A 17,171-nucleotide genomic window follows, 5' to 3' on the forward strand; every position below is an offset into this window, starting at 1 on the left:
GATGGCATCGCTGACTTGATGGATGTGAGTCTGAGTGAACTCCGGGAGTTGGTGATGGACAGGGAGGCCTGGCGTGCTGTGATTCATGGGGTTGCAAAGAGTCGGACACGACTGAGCGACTGATCTGATCTGAACCATAAATTTGTTTTCTGTGTCTGTGTCTTTCTGTTTCATTAATAAGTTCATTTATATCATTTTTTTAGATCCCAAATATAAACAATATCACATTACAGGTGACTTCCTCTATATGGCTTACTCCAGTTAGTATGATCATCTCTAGGTCCATCCATGTTGCTGCCAATGGCATTATTTCACTTTTGTGGCTGAGTAACATTCTTACATATATATATGCCAGTTCTCATTTTCAGAAAGGGCGCTGTAATTCTGGAACAATGAATATATTCTTAGTTTGAGGAGAATATTGATAAAATTTTGCCAATTATGTTTGGCAGTTTTTACAAAATCTCCAAAGAACACTGGAATCCGTAAGTGTCTTTTATGATGATTGTGTCATTTTTCTTTTTCTAACGTCTTTGTCATTTGATCTCATAACCCATACATAGGAAACCTATACAGATTTGAAACTCCCAAGATTAACATCACATGGTTCTATTCTGCAGTGAGTTTTATGAAGTTGTACATATATGTGGGTCTGTGTGTTTGTTTGTTTGTTTGTAGCAGAGAAAGGTTTATTGCAGGGCCAAATGAAAAGAATGGGGTGGCTTATCCTTAAAAACTCTGAACTCCTGCATGTTCTTAATTTCAGTTTAGAATTGCAAATCTAGGGATTGTCTGGTATGACATTCTGCCAGTATCCAGGCTCACATCTCAGCTGGCTTAGCCCAGGGAGAAGCGTCAGTGCTCAGGGTCATGTCAGTGATGTTTAGATTGCGTATGTTCTAAATTCTGTAACATCCTTATCCTGTTGTCTACTTTTCTTCTTACAAGTCATAGTAATTGCATCTTTTTCAGCTGCTTTTAATGCTGTTATTCAGGATTTGTGATAGTAGACTCTAGAGTAGTCCCTGTGTTCCCTCATAGCTCAGTTGGTAAAGAATCTGCCTGCAGTGCAGGAGACCTACATTCGATTCCTGGGTCGGGAAGATTCCCTGGAGAAGGAAATGGCAACCCACTCCAGTACTCTTGCCTGGAGAATCCCATGGACAGAGGAGCCTGGCAGGCTACAGTCCATGGGGTCGCAAGAGTCGGACACGACCTGGTGACTAAATCGTCATCATCATATATGCCACATGTTCTTTACCTCATTCATCTATTGATGGACATTAGGTTGCTTCCATGTCTTGACTGTTGTAAATAGTGCTTAAGGTGAATATTGGGGTGCATATCTCTTGGTTTTCTCTGGGTATATGCCCAGTTATTTATTTTTTTAAGACAAAGTTTTTAACACAAAGTTTTTAACTTAGGTATAGTTGATCTACTACTACTACTAAGTCACTTCAGTCGTGTCTGACTCTGTGTGACCCCATCGACCACAGCCCACGAGGCTCCCCCGTCCCTGGGATTCTCCAGGCAAGAACACTGGAGTTGGTTGCCATTTCCTTCTCCAATGCATGAAAGTGAAAAGTGAAAGTGAAGTCACTCAGTCGTGTCCGACTCTTTTCGACCCCATGGACTGCAGCCCACCAGGCTCCTCCGTCCATGGGATTTTCCAGGCAAGAGTGCTGGAGTGGAGTGCCATAGTTGATCTACAGTAGGTTAATTTCTGCTGTATGGCAAAGTGATTCAGTTATACACACATTTTTTTACATGCTTTTTCATTATGGATTATCTTAGGATATGGAATATAGTTCCCTGTTATATAGTTGGACTTGTTTTTTATCCATTCTATATATAATAGTTTGCATCTGGTAACCCTGAATTCCCAGTCCATCACCCCCATATCTCCTTCCCCCTTGGCAACCACAAGTCTGTTCTCCGTGAGTCTTTTTGTTTCATAGATAGATTCATTTTAAAACAAACAAAAATTTTTTGAGTCAATAAAGATTCAGTCTACTCTTCTTTTGACTTTTACTTTATGTTTATAATTTGGTCTTTATTTTCTTTTTTGAGTTTGTTATTCATTTTCTAAATTTTGGGGTTAAATGTTCAGTTTGTCATTTTCAATCCTGTTTCCTCATAGAAATATTTTAGTAGTTGTTACATAATCACCAAAGATGGCAACATTGAAAGAGAACACTCATTTGAGTATGTAAATTGTAAAAGTAAGCTCATTTTTTGTTATATTGTATCCTCACCTTGTAATATAATTTAAAAACACTTATTGCTGATATAAAAAAGTAAAATAAATATAAATAGGAAGTCCAAAATGTCTGGAAATATAGGAAAAATATGCCTTTATTACACTTCTTTCTTTTAGTGAACAATTGAATTAATTGCTTTAAGCTTAGCGATAACTCACCAACAGAAAAATTCCCTGGAGGTTGGAGAAAATTAGCAATCATATTATATGAAAATAGAACTAATACTTTGCTTTAAAATTTGTCTCTGTTTCTGGACTTCTTGTGCAGCGTGTTATTTAACAGAAAGGAATACATATACATTTTTATACAATAATATCTGCATTGAGGAGTGGAGACTTAGCAATATTCAGTCTTCTAAAGAAATTCTGTCCATCACAAATTAAACCAAGGCAGCCATACAGTCTCCATGCATTCTAACGTGTTGAGTATGCTCCACATAAGTAAGCTTTCCGTAACTCATCTGGAAGGTATTGGAAGGATAAAAATAGACTAAATGTTCAAAATTTCCATCCTAGGAGTTTCCTGCTTTTGCCTACATCTCAATTGTCAGTCCAGGTCCTGGCTCCTACTCCACTCTGGTCTGTGCAAAGACAGTGGAAGCGTTTACGCCATAAATATTCAGGCTGCCAGATTGTCTGGGCATTGGCCTCTGCCTGCCCTGAAACAGCTCCTTTCCTGCTCTTCTGTCAGAGTGGAAAAAGTGAAGGAGGGAGACTGTACAAAGACCCAGAAGCCAGGATGACAAGCATGTGGGATTTAAAAGGGTTCATTGGTTTGTTTTCAAGGAATATGGAGCTTACAGAATCCATCCGTTCTCTGCTGGCTGGCATGTCAGATTACGCTCTGTCAGCCCAGTTTGTTTAGGGGAGTCCCACTGTGGAATCCGACCCTTTCTGGTTCATAGAGATAGATGGAGTCTGATGGTCACAGGGCACTTTTGCCCGCTTTCTGTCATTTTAGTTATTTTGCTTCCTTAAGCAGTTCTTAGATAGATAGAGATGAGTTTCTGAAAACTAGAGAAGGCAGTGGCACCCCACTCCAGTACTTTTGCCTGGAAAATCCCATGGATGGAGGAGCCTGGTAGGCTGCAGTCCATGGGGTCGCTAAGAGTCAGACACGACTGAGCGACTTCGCTTTCACTTTTCACTTTCATGCATTGGAGAAGGAAATGGCAACCCTCTCCAGTGTTCTTGCCTGGAGAATCCCAGGGATGGGGGAGCCTGGTGGCTGCCGTCTATGGGATCACACAGAGTCGGACACGACTGAAGCGACTTAGCATAGCATAGCATAGCATGTGACTTTTATTCCTTGTCTTTGGATGGCACATTTCCTCAGATCAGCCCAGCACTTCTGAATGGAAGTCTAAGTCATTCGTTCATTCATTTCCCTACTATGCAGGCTAGGTAGGTGTCAGGCCCCACACAGCAGTGAAGGAAGATGTAGTGTGTCCTTATACATACTGGGAATGACCAGCTGCAAGCAAGTGCTTTGACAATTAATAAATTGCAGTTATGACCAGTGTTATGAAGAAGTAGTAAAGGAATTATGGGAGTGTTAAACCGGAAGGCCTGGTCTAGACGGGAAGGGTCAAGAAAAACTTTCCTGGGGTAATGACTTGAGATGGCAAGGATAAGATGAAACAGAACTGCTAAAAAGAAAGAAACAGAGAGTACGGTTTTTAGGGCTGCAAGGAACCAAAGATACCATCTACTGATGGCCGATCCTTACATTCCACAAATGGGAAAACTGAGGCCCAGGAGGTGAAGGGAGTTGCCTGACTACAGTTACACAGCTTGTTAGCCCCAGGGCTAGAGATGCAAACCCAGCGTGGTTTTCTTAGGTGGGTAGAAAGCAAGATGCACTGAGTCGGAAGGGACTTAGGCTTGGGGGAAGCCAGGTAGGTTTTAAATTTAACGCTGCCTCCAGGTCAGCTGAAGAGCTACTTCTTCAGGTTGGGGAGGGCATTAAAAGTGACTCATCTGACAGTTTGCTGTAGCATAGTTTGGGGTGGGGGGAGGAGATACCAAACATACATACACCTGAAACAGTAAATATGGTGATCCAGTAGTTAAGACTCTGTGCTTCCAGTGCAGGGGGCACAGGTTCGATCCCTGGTCAGGGAACTTGAGATCCTGCATGCCGTGCAGCATGGCCAAAAAATAAATAAATAAATAAATAGAACAATTAAAATAATAAAATGATTTTTAAAGTATAAATGTGGAGTTCAGTTGGGAGACTACTCACTGGTCTACAGCTGTCTAGCTGTGTGGAGAGAAGTCACATAACCTCTCTGAATTGGCATACAGAGCTTATACTTTGGTATATTTCCTTTCAGTCTTTTCCTGTGCATTTTAGGAGCTTGTTAGAGATCAGTTGTGTCCTATATTTCACCTCAGTCTTTGAAGACTAAAGTCTCCTGTTTGGGTAAAATATTGTTTAAGTCCCCCTTTAAAGAGCAGTTTGCCAGCCTGTGCTTGCCCAAGCATCCAGAGAATAACTGTAGCAAGTGAGCCAAGCTCCAGGATCTGTAAGAATCGTTAGCAACTGAGCATATTTCTGTAAAGCAATAAAGGTTTCTCTGTTTTGTTCATCTGTTACCCTTCTGCTGTTGCCACTTCCACATTCAGTGTGTGTAGGTGGAGAGTATGAGATAACACCGTTTCACAAATGAAAGTGAGTGGAAAAGGGCCGCTTTCCCTTTAAGGCAGTTTCAGCCCAAGCTCCCGCCCCTTTCCTGATTGACAAACCTGCCCAAAGTCACATGATCCGCCTCTATTTGAAGGTCACAAAAAGCTGCTTCCTTTAGAGACAGAGGGGGAGAGAGAGAGCAAGAGGGAGAGTGAGTGTGAGAGTTAGTTCAAGCCAAAATGGCCGACAGAGTCTCTGCTGGTTTCTGAATATTTAAAATACAAAAAAACAGATAGACAAAAAGAAATCATTTTTTGGACCTTTTTTCATTTCCATTTCTACCTTGTATGCCTCAATTTGCTGGATTTAAGCACTGCTGCACTTTATGAGGTTGGTAAATATTTTCAATTTTTTAAAACCAATTGATTTATATGGATCTTGTCTAACCGTTTTCACTAGTGGTGTTGCAAATCGACATTTGTCTAGCATGGAGACTGGCTTCAGACATTTCGTGAATCTGTAAATCAGACCCATGATGTACTTTTGGTTCGGCATTTTAGAAATGGAAAAGCCTTGGTAAAATATTTAATTTTGAAGTGATTTAATTGCACTTTTAATTTATATGCAGATTTTCATCCTCGTTTGTGTCTTGCAAATAAATGAAGCTGTGAGTAATTGAAAATTTGATATTTAGAAAGAGGTTTTTAAAAAAAAAAAAACAACACAGACCTCTCCCTACCCCCTTAAATCTGCTGCAAAAATTTGCATAAATATAAATGGGTTTGCATTCTTTCGGCTGCTAAGGCCGACAAAGGATCTGGGAGGGCAAGCACTACCACGGGAAAGCCTTTTTCTTTTTTTCTTAAAGCTTGGCCATCCTTCCTAGAGAGATGTAAAACCTAAAATAAGACCTGATACATTTTAAACATCAGGCTGGGGGCGAGTGAACACCAGGAGGTTTGGGGTTTGTAGATTCCCCGGCTTGAAAACCTCCCAAGCAGTGTGTGGATCACCCCTCTCCTCTCGGCGCGCGCTCATTTGCGCTGGGTCTCTGTGTGTGTGCTCAAATGTGCAGCCAGATGCGCTTTTATTTTGATCGTGGTTTGAACCAAATGGTGGGAGTATCTTGTAAACATGGTGTTCGAAAGATAGAACAGCTCATCACCCCGATTAGGAATTATTTTTCTCTCAGTTTCTCCCTGTGGGTTGGCCTTCTCTGTTTCTCATGGCTTACAGTTTCTGTTTAATTTTATATGGATGAACTGGGCTTTTCAGCACAAATTCAGCTTCTGTATATCTAGTTGTCTGTTTCAGCCACGTATCCATTGTGAAATGGTCGTATTTGGTCACCTAAATAAGTAGGTGTACCTGTATGTCTGTTGGTTACCCTCGAAACTGTGCAGTGAGTGCCCTGAAGTTAAATTCCATTACTCCTAATGCAGGATTCTAGAAAGCCTGGGGATGGGGAGGGAAGAGGACTGAAAACTTGCCTTCTCAGAGCCACCTCCCCCGATCGTTGTGAGAGTGTGATGTAATGCTCTCGGTCTGGTGGGCTGAAAGGATTGTAGTTTGTGATGTGGCGGGGAAATATCCCCCACCCCTGGGGAAACTACCCCACCCCCCTCAGCATATCCCTGGCTCGCAGAGGCCTTGTTTTCTTTTCTTTTCTTTTTTTTCCTCCTAATTTGTATCCTCCTGATTTATGCCTTAGCATATTGGCATGAGAAAGAGACTGTTCTAAAGCTGTTACAAAGTATAGTTTAGAAAGGCCATTTAAAATATGCAAATTGAATTGTCATATCCCCATCATTAAATATGTAGACTTGGATTAAAGGTAATTAAGCATAAATGGAATAATTTTGATCAGAAGGGAGCAGTGGGGCTTTTTTTTGTTTGTTTCCTTTTTAATCTAATTATAAGATGCTTGCTGGGCCTGAGAGTGTTAAAAAAAAATGGAAAAAATGCTGGACCATTTTGAAAATTTGACAGTCTGCAAGAGGGTGTGTAATGCTTTCAAAAGCTTTATTCACTGTTAAAATGGATTGGCCTCTTGTGCTGAAAATGGCCTGTTTCTTTGGGCCAATTGTTTGTAGATGAAGGGACTTTCACGCTAATTTAACAAAAAGACGTTCCATTTGAATTCATAAAGATAATTAAAGTCCTCTGTCTCTAAAGAGCAAGTATTTTATTATTTTTCTAAAATTAATGTTGTTAGTAGCAGTGGAAATGAGTGGGGAAGTGACGGTTTAAATTCAGTGTAAATTTTTTTGGTGGTAGAAGTTCAGCTTTTGTGTAAGATTGGAAACATTACATTCAAAAGGTAATCTGGAACAAATTTGTCTCTTAGAAAATTTTTTTACAGCTTGAATTTGAAGGAAAAGACGTAGAAGTTACCATAGTAATAGAGAGTGTTGCTTTGTGGTAGACCTGAGGAAAATTAGAGTTCTGATTTTTGTTGTTGTTTTTTTCTGAAAATGAAAGCGCTTATTTGGGGCTTTACTTGTTAGATGATTCATTTTGTGCCCATTTCCTAAATTGGCCTTACAGAAGAATGAGATGAACCTCAGCTTTCCACATTTTGTCATTAGCTTGTTTTTCTGGACTGTGTAAACATGTGAATAGCAGGTTAATTCAGTTTGCAGAGCGGAGGGACCAGAAGCAGGGTGCCTGCTTTCTTAGGCAAGAAGAAGAATGATATAATGAACATTTAACAGAACGCCATCTGATTCTTTGAAATGTTTTGGTAAATATTCTTCTCTCTAGACAGGTTGAGAAGTGTGATAAATAAGACCTGGTTTCACGTATGTTAAGCGTTATGGCTCTGGTGAGTTTCAGAAGCTCAGCTGCCATTTTGGATCTAAGTTCCTGCAGAGCCCAGCCTTATGGCACACCAAACTCTGGTAATTCAGGAGCAAATAAAAATGAGTTATACATCAAGCGTGCAGGTGGATAGTCCTTAATTTGTGCCTTTTGTTGAAGTTTTCTTTCTGTTGGCAGTGTGAAATGAATCTTTAAAAACTTGAGAGATGTGGCTGATGTTATGAAGAGCAAAACGCAGAAATACTAGAACTTGCACGTTGTGGTTTTTAAAAATGAGGCAGTGTATGCAGAGGAAGTTTCTATCTGGAGAAAAAATAATATAATCGTCACTAAAGTCTCCCCACCCCCAATGCCTATTTCCTTTTGCTGGGTCTACTTGTGATATTATAGTAATGTTACTATTTACAATGCTACTGTGTTGCAGAAAGAAATGTCACAGATTCATTATTAAGATTTTACTGAAACCTCACAAAAATTGATAGCACCGTTTAATCAGAAGTGGTATCTTATTTTTAAATTGTTTTTCAGTCCTTTTATCTGCATACCAGAAAGAAAGTGTTGGCATCTTTGGTATACAGCGCAAACTCAACTCCGTTGTTCAGCTTTGAATGGCCATTTGTTATTCTTTTTCGCCACTGGGACAAGTCATTTAGAAATCAGCTTCTAAAAATTGAAGCAGAGACTTGTAAGGCTTTTCCAGCTCTTAATCCTATAAGAGACACGGAAGGAATGATCTGTGATGATGAGACCTTCAGGTTCTGCAGAGTAGGCCCCAGCAAGTAACAGTAGTAAGGGGTTAGGCCTCACCCTACCCAGCTGCCCCAGGACTGAAAAGTTTGCAAGAGATTTAATTTTTACAGCTCAGTATATTCATTGACCTTCTGTCGGTTAAACTGGACAAGACCCTGAGACAACACAGATGAATGTACTTTGTCCCAACCCTAAGGAGTACCACACTGGCGAGGGAGATGCTCCGTGAAAGAACCAGAGGCCTTACCTTGGTGCTCTGTGAGAGATAGAGCAAGTCCCTGGCGCATAAGTAGCCTGAGTATCTGTGTGAGGAGAACCTTTGTTTAAAGAAGCCAAATAATTACTCCTCATTAATTTCTGGTTGTCATTTGGCTGTTAGATTTTCTTTAAGTGGACCTTGTGATTTAAAGGTGGGGTTTCTGACCATTGGCTGGGGAGTAGGGCAGCCTAGGCTAATTGTTTCCTAGTACAGTATTGTTCAAGGATTTATACTAATCCGACTTCCCTCACCTGCTTCTTACGATTAGAACTGGGGGTGGGGTGGGGTGGGGTGAGGTGGGGTGAATTGAAGCCACTTGGCCTGAAAAGGGATTTAACCCATAATGGTGACATTTTAACATGTTTTCCTTTCTTCCTTCAAATACTCAGCCATCATTTATGGCAGATGCTGGTGTTGTAGGTGCTTTGAGAGCTAAGAATTAATTTGGTCTGCGCAGGGCCCCCAGGAACCACTGGTTCATGTGGAAATGTTTGCCATCTGATGACCATCTAACCTACTGCTTTGGGTTACAATTAGGGTAATGCTATAATTCCTTTCACCTGATGGTCGCCTCACTGATAATCAGGGAATGAATGGTAATTTTTGCTTCTGGTTGTGCTGCTGCTGCTAAGTCGCTTCAGTCATGTCCGACTCTGTGCGACCCCAGAGATGGCAGCCCACCAGGCTCCCCCGTCCCTGGGAATCTCCAGGCAAGAATACTGGAGTGGGTTGCCATTTCCTTCTCCAATGCATGGTTGTGCTAGAGACTTCCATTTAAGGTTTGACGAGGTAGTCATTTTATCCATTATTGTTTTCTTTAGCTGTGCGAAATTACCTTTTAAATTATTTGAGAACCCTGTGTGATCAGTTGCCTCCCTAGTTACTCTAGCACATCCCTCAGTTTTCCTCTTTTAATACCCTTCAGTTGTATCACTTGGTCTTCCCTGGTGGCTCAGTGCAGGAGACCCAGGTTCGATCCCTGGGTCAGGAAGATCCCCTGGAGAAGGAAATGGCAACCCACTCCAGTGTGCTTGCCTGGGAAATCCCATGGACAGAGGAGCCTGGCGGGCTACAGTCCACGGGGTCGCAAGAGTCAGACACGACTGAGCGACTAAACCACCACCAGTTGTATCAGTGTCTGAAATCACATTATTTGTGTGTGGCACCTCACTCCCCACTACCCAGAGCAGACTTGAGTGTTGTGCATGTTGCTCAGTCTTCAGTGTCTAGAATAGGGTTTAGCACAAGTGAGTACTCATAGAAATGTTTTTGAAGTAGACCTGAGTATAAGGTCACCAGGACCAAAATTAGCCCCTGTTTCTTCATCGGTAAAATGGGCACAGTGCTTTGTTGTGAAGCATAAAGGAAATGCTGGAACGAAAAGACCAGCACCTAGTCTTGTTGCTTAGTAAGTGTTTCCTTCCCCTTTGCTCTCCCTCTTTCTGTCTTTGTTCAATAAACCAGAAAGGCTGTAACGGCCCCACAGAAGCCTCGGTCCTCTGATGGCTCCCAGGATCAGGACGCCGGGGCACTGATTGCGCGGAGCCTCCGCCTGGATGAGGACAGGAGCCGCTCCGAGCCCTTTCTTTTATTCAAGTCCCTACATTCCTATGGTCTGATGTCGTCTCTTCATGCGCTCCAGTTTCCTTCATGCTCTGCCCCTGTGGTGTATCCACATTTGCTTGGCTGCTTTTCATACATTCTGTGTTTTGCATCAAAAGGTTCTCAGCAATTTCAAATGAATTGGTCTTAGAGTTTACAAGGAAAAGGAGAACAGAAAATGCAGTGGTTTTTTCCTTCATTTTTATTATTCTGAGCCTGCACATATAAACTCTTATTTATTTAACCAAACTGCTAATAGTTTTGACTCAGAAGACAGATAAAATTAAAATTTAGGTCAATTACCCACTTGATACAATGCTTTTGAATTAATAAAGATGACACATAACATTCATTCATTGACCTTGGATTGGAATTTATTTCAAAGAAAGCCATTTTTATCTGTTAATTCATTTCAGCAAATAATTATTGAATACCTATTACCTGCCAGGCATTGGAATAAGTGCTAGCATAGGAGTTTTATAGTAGGGAGATTTTTTTCCAGGTACCATTATGAAGTTATATAAATGCAGGGAGCCTGGTCAGTCCTCAGGGTGTTGGACGATTACGAAAGAGGGACACGCAACCCACATAGAAGGACCAGCTTATGCAAGGGCCCTGAGGCAAGAGAGGACTTCAGCATATTTGGAGACCTGTATGTAGAGTACTTGGACATGGTTGGAGCGTGATGTGTGTAAGAGAAAAGATAATCTGGGAAATGAAAGGTGAATCTGGAAAGGTAAACACTGGTGACATGTGGGAGAGTCTATCAGTCATGTTTGGAAGTCTTTATCTTGAGAACAGTTAAAGAGTTCTCAGCAGGAATTTCACCTGTTCAAGTTGAGTTGTTGAAAGATATGCTCTAGTCACCCTGTAGAAAGCGGCTGGAGGATTGAGTCTAAGACCGGATCGTATTGCAGTAATCCTAGGTAGTGGTGGCCTGGACTGACAGCGAGTTGGGAAGAAATGGATAAATCCAGAGACGTTTAGGAAGAAGATGTCACAGAACCTGATCATTGAGGGTCAGGATTGGGGAGATAAAAGATCACACCTCTGTCTCTGGCCTGGGCTGCTGATGAGATGGTTGTACCATTCACGGATTTAGGGTCCCTTTAGACAAGAGACAGATGTGGGATCGAGAAAATGAGTTCAGTTTTGGAGTAATTGGATCTTGGGACATCTAAGTGAAGGTCAGGGCTTCACACGTGGTGCTAGTGGTAAAGAACCGGCCTGCCAGTGCAAGAGTCATAAGAGACACAGGTTCAGTCCCTGGGTCGGGAAGATCCCTGGAGGAGTAATTAGACACCTGGCTGGAGATAAAAATTTGAGAATCATCAGTGGTCCCAACTTTACCAAGATTTTCCTTTTTAAGTTGATTTCTTTGGTAAAATGTCCACAAATGGCAGTGTGTTGTGCAAGTGCTGTTAGGTACTGTCGGAAGGACTCTTTCATAAAGAGAATAAGGCCGCAGATGCACTCCCGTTACTACTGTGGTTGCCGTTAGAAGTACGGAAGGAGTTTCAGGGAGGAGAAAGGCTAATTTCAGCTCGGTTAATGAGAGAAGGCTTTATAAGGACCTTTTATTTGAGCTGAACTTTAAAGATCGGGCTTCCCTTGTGGCTCAGCTGGTAAAGAATCTGCCTGCAATTCAGGAGACCTGGGTTCAGTCGCTGGGTTGGAAAGACACACTGGTGAAGGGAAAGGCTACCCACTCCAGTATTCCGGCTTAGAGAATTCTATGGACTGGAAAGTCCATGGAGTCATGAAGAGTTGGACACGACTGCTCAACTTTCACTTTCTTTAAAGATTGGGCAGAAGAGCAGACTTGAGGGCAGAGCATTGCAGCTGGAGAAGGGCTGATTGTGTTCAGAGGGGACTGAAGGGTGGTTGGTTGTCTGTAGGAGAGCTGGGATGCCCGCCGAGTAGTTTGGATTGCTGCGGCAGATAGTGGGGATCTGTTGAAAGTCTGATAGCAATGTGATCTAAGTGGTATTTTGAGAAAACTAGTATGGCAGTGGGGCAGAGGAGGACGAGTGTGGTGGGGTTGGAAGCGGGGAGGGCTGAGGGGATAATTGAGACAGGCAGGCCAGGTAGGAGGCTGTGGCGAAGAGGACTGTTCGTTCCGAAAGGGCCTGCTGTAAGACTGTGGGGCTAGAGGAGCTACCAGGGACCCCACGTGTTCAAGGTGAATGATGAGAATCTCCAGCAAAAGATGCGGCATTCCAGGTCAGACATACCAAGTTTAAGAAGTTGATAGGCCTTCCAGATGGACCTGGTTGGCAGGCAGCTGACAATGTGGAACTGTTGCTTGAGAAAGAGTTCATAAGCAGAGACAAAGAATTGGAAGTCCTCCATGTAGAAGTGATAATTGAAGCTGAGAGGGGATGAGGTCACCATGGAAGTGCAGAGAATGGAAAAGAGAACTGAGAATGGGGCCTTGGGGACAGGAAGAGAAAGTAGACCTGGGAGAGGATTAAAGAAAGGTGCTTGTGCAGGACAGTCAGTCAGAGTCAGAGAGGAGAAGGGAAGGACTTCTCAGTGTCAGATGTGGTCAGCAGGTTTTGGGGTCACACAGGAAGAACAGTGTTTGGTTATGGCAGCCTCCCAGAACCTACTCATGGAAGGCGTTCTTGGTGAGAAAGGGTTGGGAATCATTAGGTTATGCCAGCACCATTCAGTGGAAATAGAATGTGAGTCATGTGTTATTTTACATTTTCCAAGAGTCGCATTAAAAAAAAAGGCAGGAATTCCCTGGCAGTCCAGTGGTTAGGCCTCTGTGCTTTCACTGCCAAGGGCCCAGGTTCTATCCCTGGTTGGGGAACTAAGATCCTGCAAGCCACTTGGTCAAAAGAGACACAGGTGAGATTAATTTTAATAATATCTACTTTATTTAGATATTTAGATGTGCAAAATAATGTCAGTTCAACATGTAATATATTTAAAAATATTAATGGGGTATTTGATATTCTTTTTTTAATATTCAGTTTTTCCAAATCTGGTGTTTGTTTTGTCCTTACAGTGCATTTCAGTTTGAACATAAAATTTTATTAGAAATGCTTGATCTGTATTTAGATTTGATAAAACTTGTAGTTGAAAAAGTCGGGGCTTCTCAGGTGGCGCAGCAATAAAGAATCTGCTTATCAATACAGGAGACGCAGGTTTGATCCCAGTGTCGGGAAGATCCCCTGGGGTAGGGAATGGCAACCCACTCCAGTGTTCTTGCCTGGAAAATCCTGTGGACAGAAGAGCCTGACAGGCTATAGTCCATGGGGTCACAGATTTGGATACAGCTGAGCACAGACACATACATAGTTGAAAAAGTATATTCACATACCCAGGTTTTTCCAAACATTTAAAAGTTTCGTAATAATGGAAGTAAATTACCAATTTAAAAAAAAATCTTTTTTTTTTTTTGGCTGTTGCAATGCAGTTTACGAGATCTCAGTTTCCTAAAAAGGGATTGAACCCAGGCCATGGATGTAAAATCCTAGAATTCTAACCACCAGGCAACTAGGGAACACCCTTAAAATTTAAGTTAAAATTCACTTGAAAATTCAGTTTCTCTGTCACAGTTCAGTTCAGTTCAGTCTCTCAGTCGTGTCTGACTCTTTGCAACCCCATGAATCACAGCACGCCAGGCCTCCTTGTCCATCACCAACTCCTGGAGTTCACCCAGACTCTCGTCCATCGAGTCAGTGATGCCATCCAGCCATCTCATCCTCTGTCATCCCCTTCTCCTCCTGCCCCCAATCCCTCCCAGCATCAGAGTCTTTTCCAGTGAATCAACTCTTTGCATGAGGTGGCCAAAGTACTGGAGTTTCAGCTTCAGCATCATTCCCTCCAAAGAAATCCCAGGGCTGATCTCCTTCAGAATGGACTGGTTGGATCTCCTTGCAGTCCTAGGGACTCTCAAGAGTCTTCTCCAACACCACACTTCAAAAGCATCAATTCTTCAGTGCTCAGCTTTCTTCACAGTCCAACTCTCACATCCATACATGACCACTGGAAAAACCATAGCCTTGACTAGACGAACCTTTGTTGGCAAAGTAATGAGTGCACATTAGCTGTGTGTGGCTACGAATTTAGACAGGGAGCATTTATGCAAAGTAAGACAGGTACTTGCAGGTAATGTGCATTTTTGGAAATAGCCAGATCATCACTAAACATTCTTCCCATGGCAAAGCATTTCATAGGATTGATGTTACTTGGAACACATGTGGGCTTACGCTTATGAAATTTTTAGGATTGGAGGGGTCAAATCCTAAGTTTACTTGTGAGAAGATGAACTTTTTTTTTTTTAATGTGTAGGTTCTAAAATTTAAAACAAGGAATTGAAAAAAACTGTTCAGGTCTGCAGGATGGTACATCCGTAAAAGTTTTAAAATATAACCAATTTGTGTCCTGTTAGAAATGATAGGTACAGAGGTTTACATCTAAGGAAGGGATAGTCAGGGAGATTAGGATGGACATGTACACACTGCTGTATTTCAAATCGATAACCAACAAAGACCTACTGTGCAGCACAGGGAACTGTGCTCAGTGTTATGTGGCAGCGTGGGTGGGAGGGGAGTTCGGGGGACACTGGATACATACGTACATATGGCTGAGTCCCTTCGCTGTTCACCTGAGACTTTCACAGCATTGTTCATTGGTTATACCCTAAGACAAAGTGAAAAGCTTTTAAAAAGTAATTAAAAGCAGGTTTAGCTGGAGGGGTAGAAGCACTGCTGCCCCCTTTTTCAACTGTGGAGCCAGTGAGATGAGTGGTTTAGGTGGGAGGTGACATCAGGATTCCAGGGTTCTCAGAAGCTTTCAGTCCTCTGTCCCAGTCTTCCAGTGTGCATAGAGGTGCATGAGGGGGAAGGTGCCAAAGGCTAATTATCTTGGGCTTGAATCTCACTTCTCTTTGGCAGGCTGTTTGGCCATAGACTATTACATTCATTTTGTATTTCTTGACATCTGGGCCAGTATAATATTTACTAGATATGAGTGGTTTATAAAAAAGCAGGCTCAGATATTTTTATTATATTTAGTGATCTCACTGATTTATACTGCTAGGTAGTCGCTAACTAGAACTTCTAAATAATAACCTGTAAAGATTAGGAAATGAACCCTAAATTCATTTCCAATTCAGAAATGATCCTGAATTGTGCTTGGAACCAAACCTTGTTCACACTGGAAAGTCAGGCGTTGGTTTTGGGTTGGTGCACAATTCCATCTTGGTGGGCATAGAGGACCTTATTTTTCCGTGAAATTTTCTTAAATTTCATATTTCCATGAAATTTAAGAATTTGAAGTGTCAGCTATTCTGTGAAGTCCTGTTTTTAAAATCAATATGAAAATTAATTCCTTACCTTTTTGTTTTCCTTTAGAAGTACATTTTGGTTATCCATGCCTTGGTTAAAAACAACTATACTGTGTAGTAGTGGGCTTACGTGATGTCCTTCATTTATTTTTTGATATTTGGGTGTGCTGGGACCTAGTTCTGGCACTGGGGATCCTCAGTGTACCTTGCAGCATTTAAGGTCTTTAGTTGGGGCATGTGGGATCTATTTTTCAAACCTGGGGCTCCTGCATTGAGAGCTTGAAGTCTTAGCCACTGGACTACCAGGGAAGGTCCTGCATGTGGTCATTTAATGGCTTAATAAGACCATAGTCCTAGGACAGGATCTCTTGTCCCCTTCTCAGGAACCCAAAGCAGTGAGTCTTGTACCTCTAGATGCCATTGTTTGTGGGGTTTTTTTACCCTTTGCTTGCAGAAAATAATTGCCGCTCTTTTATGCCAAGAAGTTGCTATTTTTAAGCTGAAGTTAGATAGCTAATTGGGTAGTTTAGAACAGTGGCTTCCAAACTTTTTGATTGGATCAACACTGAGAAATATAATTTGCATTGAGATAAAGTATTGTTGTTTAGTCGCTAAATCGTCTCCAACTCTTATTGTGACCTCATGGATTATAGCCCTCCAGGCTCCTCTGTCCATGGGATTTCCCAGGCAAGAATGCTAGGGTGGATGACCAGTTCCTTCTCCAGGGGATCTTCCCAAACCAGGGATGGAACCCCAGTCTCCTGAGTCTCCTGCACTGGCAGCTTGAAGATTCTTTGCCATTGTACAACCTGGGAAGTGAAGTGAAGTTGCTCAGTCATGTCCGACTCTTTGCGACCCCATGGACTGTATCCTCGGTCCGTGGGATTTTCCAGGCAAGAGTACTGGAGTGGGGTGCCATTTCGAAGCCCCATACGTAAAGTATGCACTAAAGCAAAAATATTTTCTACGTGATCTATTCTATCCTGATACGTTCCACTCAAGTCCATTTTTTAAAACAAAACCCCAAATAAGCTGATCTCAACCACTGAAATGGCTTAATGACCCACTCTGTGTTGTCTCACTGAAGTTTAAAGAAATTTTAAGGAACCACTCAGGAGTTGGCCATATTCCCAGACATGGTCCCCACTTTGGTTGGTTTTGAGAATCAGATTTGTCAGTCTGCTCAGTTGTCACACCAACCAGATTCATAAGTGATTTTTAGAAGTGTTCATTTGCTACTTGAGCATGTAGAAGATAGGTATTTTTGATGACCAGAATGTTGTCCTTCCTATCCAGAGCATTCTGTCTGGATCACGAGGAGTTGGCCATCCATATTGAGGAATGGAGAGATTTACATATGTCCCCCCTCCCCAAATTTTAGAGAAGCTTAAGTAGAAAAACCAGACTACCAGATAATATATTTTCTCTTGAAAAAGCCCCACAGAAAACAATCATACTCTGTTTTGGGAGGGGTGATTCCCGGCCCTCTTTCCAGGTTTCAGGAAGACACATTTCCACTAATTAACACATTCTGTTTTCAGATACACTT

The 17,171-nt window shown here is 42.0% G+C and overlaps 1 protein-coding gene across 9 annotated transcripts in view; it reads left to right on the plus strand.

Moving 5' to 3' along the window:
* The window catches only part of TNRC6B (trinucleotide repeat containing adaptor 6B), a 252,531-nt gene that overhangs the window by 116,817 nt on the left and 118,543 nt on the right, over nt 1-17,171 (plus strand). The window contains exon 1 of one of the 9 annotated variants that reach the window (XM_024991835.2): nt 3,420-5,279. The exons of 6 other annotated variants lie outside the window; for them this stretch is intronic. In XM_024991835.2, the coding sequence (XP_024847603.1) occupies nt 5,275-5,279 (5 nt within the window). In that variant the 5' untranslated portion in view covers nt 3,420-5,274. Of the gene's footprint in view, nt 1-3,419; nt 5,280-17,171 lie in introns of those variants that run through there. 2 more of the 9 variants (XM_010805755.4, NM_001192655.2) reach the window with 2 other exon arrangements.

This window comes from Bos taurus, chromosome 5 (assembly GCF_002263795.3).
Source record: "Bos taurus isolate L1 Dominette 01449 registration number 42190680 breed Hereford chromosome 5, ARS-UCD2.0, whole genome shotgun sequence".
Taxonomy (NCBI): Eukaryota; Metazoa; Chordata; class Mammalia; order Artiodactyla; family Bovidae; genus Bos; species Bos taurus.